This window comes from Choloepus didactylus, chromosome 4, assembly GCF_015220235.1.
Source record: "Choloepus didactylus isolate mChoDid1 chromosome 4, mChoDid1.pri, whole genome shotgun sequence".
Classification (NCBI taxonomy): domain Eukaryota; kingdom Metazoa; phylum Chordata; class Mammalia; order Pilosa; family Megalonychidae; genus Choloepus; species Choloepus didactylus.
In genome coordinates, this window is record NC_051310.1 from 132900493 (window position 1) to 132910020 (window position 9528).

At 36.4% G+C, this 9528-nt stretch overlaps 1 protein-coding gene across 2 annotated transcripts; it reads right to left on the bottom strand.

Annotated features, from left to right (window-relative positions):
* Positions 1-1034: 1034 nt before the first annotated feature.
* CTXN2 (cortexin 2) lies at positions 1035-8947 on the bottom strand. 2 transcript variants are annotated; one of them, XM_037834065.1, is made up of 3 exons: positions 8825-8947; positions 8338-8434; positions 1035-1454 (listed from the first exon to the last, which is right to left on the bottom strand). In XM_037834065.1, exon 3 carries the CDS (start codon positions 1398-1400, stop codon positions 1152-1154), a length of 249 nt encoding a protein of 82 aa, XP_037689993.1. In that variant the 5' UTR covers positions 1401-1454; positions 8338-8434; positions 8825-8947; the 3' UTR covers positions 1035-1151. The 2 variants fall into 2 exon arrangements, with proteins under 2 accessions (XP_037689993.1, XP_037689994.1); XM_037834066.1 differs by lacking the exons at positions 8338-8434; positions 8825-8947 and adding an exon at positions 7941-8028.
* Between the last annotated feature and the right edge of the window lie 581 nt (positions 8948-9528).

Sequence of the window (9528 nt, forward strand, 5' to 3'; positions counted from 1 at the left end):
AATGAGTTTCAAATTGCTTCAATATTCATTATATCTCACGTGGTCCTCCCTATATACCTGTAGGATATGCAATTTGGGTTTCTTTATCCTCACTTTGCAGACATGGAATACAAGTTACCCTTAGGTAACTTTCTAGTCATAAAGCTAGTTTTTGGCTGGGCCAACATTAGAATTCAAATCTCTGAGTTTAGATGCCTAATCTGAGAAAACGTTCATGACATCTTAAGTCCTTATTCATCTCAGCTCTCTTGTTTTCTGGTCCATGCTTCTAGAATTCATAAGAAGCTAGAATTGAAAGGGAAATTAAAAATCCTCTGGTTAACCACCTCACCGAAGTCCACAGAGATTAGATGACTTTCGCAAGTTTGCACAGCTTTCATGGTGGCAGAGCTGAGACTAGACCTCTTAATTCTGGTAAAGTGTTCTTTCCACTAGGTCTTGCTAGAAACTCCCCTTTTAATGCCACTTATAAAAGAAGAGGGGAAGGATGTATCACTATAAGGCAGGTTTGGTTTGGACCCAAACCTAGGATATTTTATCACCAAAGATTCTAGAACCACAAGAACTAGAAGGGTCAGGATTTTGTAAGACTTGGAGACTTTTAGGGCCAGTGGTTATTTGTAGCTTTGAGGGCTAGCTATTTGAGATTTTTTTTGCCTGTGAACGTTTTTAACCCATGGGCTATTATTAGGAAAATTATACTCTGTTTATTTTTTGGGCTAAGTGTGCCTTCTGCATAAGATACCTGTAAAGTTAAAGGGGCTCAAATTGGGAATGTGGATGCCTGGGCATTGCAGAGGGAAGAAGCAGGAAGCCTCTAGCAACAGTTCATTAGCACAAGAAATGAAGCAGAGATTCATAGCAGAATTCAATATAAGAATAAAGAAGGCATATTTGGTTGGAGCACAGGGGTCCCAATCCTGGTGCTCTATTCATTAAGAAACTCCCTGGAACCTCTCAGAACAGACAGAGGAAATTGAGGAATACCAACAAGAGGGTATCATTTATGCACAATGGTGGATAAATTACCCACTGGTGTTTATTGAACTCAGTCAATGAAATAAGCCTCCCTCTAGCACATTCGTGGTAATTACAAATACATCCACCAGTGCCCCAATGGCAGAACCATAAAAATCACAAAGCTGGAACTCTTATGCCAGGGCATATTCAAAAGTTCCTTTATCAAACTCTTCAACTTCATCTTCCCATGTAGAGGAAGGCATGCTACTGTATGGGTCTAACAGGATTTTGAAGCATCTGATAATGAGAAGTCCCAAGAAGATACACAAAATCCCCACAAAAGCAAAGCCAGTTTTTTGCTCCAGAGTTAATGAAAAAGCTGATACTTCGTTGACACTCATCTTAGCTGAAGAGTTGCCACAGTAGATACTACTCATCATTCACTGTTACATCATTGGGGGTCTTCCAAATTCTTGCTGGAGTCACCTCTTGGCCTAGGTACAAAATTGGATTCAGTTTAGTTTCATCCATGTATGGCATTAGGCAGGTAGATCTGGTATTTTTCAAACTTTCTTGATTTAAAACACCATCAGATATGGACCAAAATTAAATTTGCATCAGAGTTGCTACTTCTTTGGAATTACAGAATTGCCTTTGTGGGCACATAAAACTGTTCCTATACATACTAAAGCACGTATTAAAGTGAATATTCAAATAACTCTACAGGTTTTTGATGTGTTGCTAAGTGGTTAAGTAATAAGTGATAAATAATGTTCTGTTTTTCACAATTCTAATATAACATCTAGAAAATATGGAAACACATTTAGTTAAAATATAATGAACAAGAGCGCTTTATTTTGATTTCAAGAATCAGCCTTGAATGTAAGCATAAAAATTCAACAGCTCATTCAGACTTTCAGTGTTTCTGTTCTTTCCTGTCAAATTGCTTAATATTCCCAGAAAGAATCATGTGTTTCATAATACTCAAATGCAGAGAAAGTGTATCTTTCTAACATCCTTGTGAGTTTCCTTTTATTGTCTAAGGAAAGGTATGTAGCCATCATAAATTTTGGTTTTATATTCAATTGCAGTGACTTTTATTAGCTTAAGATTCCTAATATAATCATATTTTCTTCTCCTGCTCCTGCGTTTCTCATTACTTGACTGTTCCGATTACCCTTGGCTAAGAGGATTATTGTAAGTTGCTTCAAAAGAATCAGGTAGGGATATAAGCAATGCATGAATATACAGAGTCAATGTTAGCCAATGAAGAAAGTCACCATTCTTTTATATTTACATTGGAGGAATAGATAAATGACAATTTCATGGCTTTAAAAATAATTTATAAGCACTCTTTGGCTGTCTATTATTGGTTCAAAGAAGAAATGGAATGAGGGCAAATGTTAAAAAGTGACTGAAAAACTAAGGATACTGTCAGGAAGTCTAAAGAGCTGAGTGAATTTAAGGTAATATACAATAATGAAGACAACAGTTACATTTAAGTTAAAGTATTCATTGAGCAAATATTTATTGAGTATCTTCTATGTGTCAGGCCCTGTTTTGGGTGCTAAGGTACACTGGTAAGTTAGACAATGTTCACCTGCCATCGTGAGGGATACATCCTAGTGGAGGATATAGACAAAACTACTGTTTAAATAATTTTTATTTATTATGGATTGTGTCAGATATTATGCCAGGTACATGTGTCATGTATTGCCTATTTATTATGTCAGGTAGTCATAAATGTTATGAAAGAAGTCAAAGTAAGCTAAGAGGAGAGAAAATGATGGTGGATGGGGGGTGCTACTTTAAGTAAAGAAGTCAGCAAAGGCCTCTCTAGGTAGTTGATACTTGAGACAAGTCTTGATTGATGTCAAGGAAGAGACATGAAAATATCTGGAGGAAGAACATAGCAGGTTGAGGAAACAGCAAAGGCTTTGAGGTGGAGGATTTCATATATGATATATCAGATCAAGAATTTCACCAATAAAGGATTAAACCCACTACTTTGTGCAAGGTGGTTTGATGGTATGACAAAGAAAAGGCTATTTAATCTACTTCTGTCTTTTTAACCAAGGTAGAATGGTCTTTAGAAATCATAGGAAAATCAAATAATATAAGAAGACAAGAATGTAGTAGGATAATATTTAGCCACATAAATGAGTTGAAACTTTCAGGCTCAGCTGATTTATAACTTGCCCATAAAATTCAAGAACTTTTAAGAAATTATTGACCATGAGAAAGCTTCCAGAAGTATGGAAGTAGACAGAAAAACATCAGTTTTCAAAAGTAAGGGGGAATTGTGAAAATTATCTATTGGTAACTTGGAGTTAAACTTTGTTTCAAATCCATAATTAAATAACAGGTAATTTGCCAATGTGAGAAGTCACTAAAAATCAACGTGAATTTAATAACATGTAATGTCAACTTCACTTCCTTTTTGAAAGTTTGCTACTAATACAATAAACCATGAAAATAACCTAGTCATAGAAACAACTTAGACATGGTTTATGAACTTTGGGGAAGTTTTGGCAAAGTTTCCCATGGTAGCCTTGTGGGGAAGAGGGTGAGGTATGCCTGGAATTTTTATTAATAGTTCACTGAACTATCCTAATAGATATCTGGTTCTGTAATTGTGGAGACAGGTCTCCAATGTAGTGTCACAAAGATCTAACATGATTCCTCTTCAGTGTTTTTCACCAGAGACTAGGTTGAAGACATTAATGTGATGGTTATTAAATTTGGTCCAAAGCTGGGCTGAAGATTACATGTTAGCTAACAGAATCAGGATTCAAGGCAATTCTGACAGACTAGAATTCTGGTTTGAAATCAGAACATAAAATTTTATAGAAACACTTCTTAAGTCCTGTATTTAAGTGCTTATGGTGGTGGAGGCGGGGTGGAGGGTGGGTTGGTGGTGGTACACAATCCCATATGGGTAAGGCCTTACTTGGAAGTTTACATGAAATAAATCTGCAAGTTGCAATTACCGATAGTTAATATGAGCCAAAGATATGAAGTGGTTGCTGAAAAAGCCCATCTAAGGATTGAATAGGGTACAAATAGTAGAATGTAGTAGCACTATTGTTATGCATTGGCAGGCCACATAAAAAGTAATATATATTCACTACACTTTCATCCAAAAAATTTACTGAGTAACTACTATGTTCTAAGCACTCTGGAAATTATAAAATTGAATTAGACATGGGGCATTCTACTTAAAGAGATTCCAACCTGTAAAGGAGAAGAGCCAGGCACAAACAATAATAAAATAATTTAGGCATCTACAAAGGCAATAATAAAGAAAATAATAAAAAGGGAAGAGGACATAAATTTGTATTTAACATCCACTATACCAGATACTGCTTTACATGTTATTTTATTTAATCCCCACAACAACCTTGGAGTTGACATTATTTTCTTCAATATCTTGATGAAAGAAAAGAAATTCAAAAAAAGAAAAACAAAATTAGGTGGAACAGAGATTTCATCATTTGGGGACCAGGAAGGATATTCTTTTAAGAAATTGAATCTGAGCTGAGTCTTGAAAGATGAAAGGATTTAGGTATGTGGAGGAGGAGATCATGACAACGAACATGAAGGCAGAAAAGTGCTGGATGTGTTCAAAGGACAGTGAACAATTTGGTCCAAAACTCTGAAAGGTAATCTGAAGACAAAAAAATATCTTGATTGTCAGGTGAAGAGCTTGAAATATATTTGCCATGGAATGGGAAACTTAAGTCAAAGTAGCTTGTTGATGAGACTGAAGAATATATAGGCATGAGGAAGGGAGCATCATGGGAATAAAGTGGTCCAGACGAGACGTAATGAAAGCATAGACTAGAGAGTAGAAGAGTAGAGGAGAGTGTGGGTTTGAGAGACATTTGTAAGGCAGAAGGGATAGGATTTGGCAACTGATGGAATTTCTTGGCCTTGAAGAGAGAGGCATCAAAGATGATTTCATTGCATTAAGCCTGGGTAAGTCTAAAGATAGTGCTTTCATTACCAAAATAAAGAAAACACAAGCCAAGTATAGATTTAGAAAGTAAGTAGAGTTTAGTTCTGGATATATTGAACTTGTGGTGCTCATGCTTGGCACATAGTTGACACTCAACAGACAAATTTTTAATACATTAATCTAAGTGAATTTGCCCAGCATAAAATTGCTGGTGGTGAGCAAATTTAAGAGTATTATTTTCAAATAAAATTTGTGTAGAAGAGTGTCTCCAGGTTGGAGAGAGCCCAGTACTTAGAAGCATCTGCAGTTCAAAACTTTAGGGAAGGGAAGAATTGCTGATTTTGCTTAGGAATCAAAAGACAGAGGAAGACAAATAGCTGAATTCAAATATTTGAAGTGTTATCTAGTAGGAAACTAGATCAACTTGCTCTAGCTTGATCCAGAGGGAAAAATGTTGTCATTTGATTAAAGTTCTTTTTGAAGTTACCAGAAAGGATAGAGGATGGAAAAAGTCTAGCAATGAGCTTCAAGGAATGCTTCTACTACAAGGAGAAAACAGGATCCACTAGTGGGGTTGTATAAGGAGTGATTGGGGTCAAGAATAAACTGTAATAGGAAGTTCACCTCAACCCAAGGAGGCTGGGGTTTTTCAAAGGAGACATTGGTAAATAGTGTCAAATTCTGCAGTGGTGATGGAAACTAAGCACAGAAATATGGGGGCCTCAGATTTGACATTGAGAATTTTTTCATCATCATTCTAATTTTAGTTGAGTGCTCAAGAGGCACACTAAATTGAAGGTGTATAGGAGTGGACAGTTAATGAGAAAATGGAGTCAGGTGGTAAAGGAAATTTTACAGAAAAGAAGTTTTACTTGCAGAAAAGTTAAAGATGGAGAGTAAAATCTTCATATTAATTATTTCCAATAATAGGGAAAAGACTGTGTAGTCAGTATTTTAAAAAATAGCCAAGTAAATTCATTTGGGGTTCAATGAACTATAAAATTTTCATTTTTTAAAAAAATGACTAGTTTGGGAAAGAATAGATGCTTTATTAATATCTTAAAAGGAAAAACTTAGTTTTTATATTAATTTTAACATTTTACTTTCATCTAAAGATGGAAACAATGTAGGTCAAGGAAAAATAATGAAAGGGTAAAATTCAAAGGTTGAAAGCAGTCTGGCCTCATCACTACAGTTAAAGATAAAAACTCAAGCAATGCTTACCAAATTTGTTTAGAAAATAGATGGTCTTGGTAATTTAAGCCATGTATGTAGCTGTTAAAACACCAGTATTTTCAGGCCTAGATTTTTCAAATACTTGTCCAAACTTTCCATTTCACCTGCTTTGTGAAATGAACAACTTGTCTCATTTCAACACTGAATCTAAAGTTTCTGAGAATATACTGCCAAGTACATTGAGATTTGCCCCTTTCTATAGAAATAGAGTGTAATGTGATATAAAAGTATTTTGAAGAACAAATTGAAGTCTTCAGTTAGAACATTGATATCTTCATAATTAATAAAGTATACAAAATTACTAGACAACTTTGGATGGAAGATGCATTTTCACTTTCTCTAATCCCTGGAAGAGAAGGGAAATTAAAAAAAAAATCATCAGGTTTCCACAACAGACATTTTAATTCCTACCCCATGGGGAACACATCATCTTAACCTCCTGTTTTCTGAGAAATAGAAAATGAAAGAAGTATGAGAGAAATTTTGTTCATGTGGTTACAAAACCATGATAAATAAATCCATATTAAAAAGAAGTTGAGGAAATAGAAGTAGAGAAATGAATTTTCAAAAAAAAAGAATGGGATATATGAATGGGTGATGGTAAAAGTTAAAATCACAAACAATTGGGCAAGATTATCATCATTACACACTTTAAAAATCAGAGTCTATATGAATTATGATTATATTAAACATGTTCTCATAATACCACTAAAAGCAATAAAATATTGTCTCAAGGCATAGCCACCGGAGTAAAAGATTAGGTTCTCTAGAAATGAGGAATTGGGTGGAAAGTGTATAGTTTCCTTCATGTCATTTGCCAAGCACTGGGATTTTTAAGTCTTGATGAGTCATAGAATTGGGCTAAAAGGCCCAAATCTCACTGATATGCTTTGTAGTTAGCAACCAATACATTTTTAATAAAATCAGTTATACAAATCATATTATGGCATTATGAATTGTCAGGAAAGGTTAATAGTATTTTTATACCTGATATATACCCTTTCATATAAATGAATGTTGTGCATAATGTTTATTTCTTCCATAAAATAAATGTATTGATTAAGAGATATGAAAACTCATTTTGAGAAACATGTAATTATTTACTTTGCATGAACAACAATGCACAATTGCAGAAGCCAATATTGAAAAGTAGGTTCCATTAAAAAAAAAGAGAGAGAGAGAATCTGTATTTTATTTTAATCAACAGGTTTTTTCCTCTTGTTTATCTAATAGTGGTATTACAAACAGTATATCTGAAATAGCAACTATTACAGTGGAATATGGTGTTCTGAATGAAAAATATTATAATATTGGTCATTAGATACAATAATCTCTAATGCTAAGGATATGGCATTCATCATTTCATGAAATGAGACATATAAGAAAACACATGCTTAATAAATAATGAACCCTCCCATACATACACATACATGCCCTACACCAAATATTAAGGTTAGTAAAACCTATTAAAAGTAAAGAGGGTAAAGAAGCATTATTGAGGCCATATCTGCACAGAGCTAGTTAATCACAGCAATGGATAATGTTGGAATCAAAGCAAAACGTTGAAGTACAAACCCAGATGTCTTCATCATGATGAAGTGCATACATTTCAGGGCTTCCCAGAGAGTCAAACCTTATCTGCCAGAATCCACCCCAAACCCTTCAGATTTCCACCTTAAGATCATTTCCCTCTTAAGAAAATCTGTGGATGGATGCTCAAGGACTCTGACACTCATTCCTTTCAAAGCACTGGGAACCTGGTCTGAAAATTCTCAAAATTACTCACTGGAGAATCCTAGACCGTCATTATCATTCTTCCTTGTTTATCTCCAGTTCTCTTTTTACATATTAAATTGAAAAAGCATGGAAAGTTCCTACAAAATATTAGGGGAGAAGCATCAGCAAGCTGATCACACACACACATACACACACACACAAATCCTCTTTAGTATCAGCAGCATCATCAGAAGCATTAGGGCTCTTTCCCCTTTTAGAATTTACACTGACCACACCTGCAGCCCACCGCTCCCACCCACCCCCGCCTCCAGCCCTCTTCTCCTCCCCCTTGCTTCAGAAATACAAGATAATGAGGACAGGCTTTTCATCTGGACCTGCACTGGAACCCTGTCAGCAAATGCGGAGGCAAAAGGGAGAAAGTTACTTCGCAGGCAGAGATGTCTCACCTTCCATGCTTGTTGCCATGGAGATGAAATACAGCGAGCAGACTTATCTGTGTTCGCTGATCGATTCAGTAACAACGTAAAAGCGTGTCCTGGTAACCTGCGTGGAGTCACAGGACCGTGATGGTTAGCGCTTTCTTGACCTGCGTGTGTAAATGTCTTGTGTTGGTGAGAGAGGGAGGACGTGGGCGCTCGCAAAGTACGTGTGTGCGCGCGTGTGTATTTGCAGAAAAACGTTCATGGAATTCTTCGGTGTGGCAGTGTGTAAATATTTGTGTGTGTGCGCGAGTGTATGTGTGTGTGAATGTGAGAGTGTCTGACAATGAGACTAAGAGGAGATGGGAACTGAGAGGCGAAAGAGAATCAACCACAGCAGCAACAGGCTCTAACCTATACCTCAGTTCTGCTGAAAAAGAAAGGGGGCTGGGGGAAAGACAGACGTTTTTTTTCGCTATCACGACCCTGCAGGCTAGCAATAGGGGATGATTACCATCTTGGCTTCCTAAGGCAGTGGCAGTTTAATTAATGTATTGCGAAAATCCTTGTTTTCCTCTCCTGGCTGCATCCCTAACTATGCCGCGGGTTTTTTTTGCTGTGCTCGGTGACGACAAACTCGGTCCAAGGGTAGGCTCTAAATTCTTACGTGTTTTTTTTTTTTTTTTTTTTCAACCAATAAATGAAAGGTGAGAGTGACAGCTGTATTGGTTTAACTGCGGACTGGATGTGTCGTTTGGAATTCTTTTTTCCTATGCTTTCTCCTTTTCCCTCTTAACACAAACCCAGCCGAAACCTTTCCCCTTCTTGGTGTAAGCGCCTGGGCGCTGTCCGTGGTTCTGAAACGGTATATGGCGACATACTGCTCCCAAACACATGACAAAAGACCAAAATCGTAGCGAGGAATGCCCTAGAACAGCCCGTCTGTAGTTGTGCGGCACATTTTCTAAACATGCTAAATATGTAGTGCCCAAATCTAAACGGCATAGAACGCAAAGCAAAGCAAAACAAAACAAAAGAACAGCAGCAACAAAACCTCTTTCCTCACCTGTACTTAAGGGTCTGGTCATTTTTCAAACTCATTTATAAGGTTCCAGTTCTGTTCATGTTTTGATACTATGCCCAGAACCTACAAGTTACAAACACCTGTAGATTCCCTCAAAACTTAATTATTCACCTTATGAACTGTTGAACTGTTAA

Excerpts from the sequence above, each read along its gene's own strand:
- CTXN2 (XM_037834065.1), bottom strand. The coding sequence starts at position 1,400 with ATGATGAGTAGTATCTACTGTGGCAACTCTTCAGCTAAGATGAGTGTC.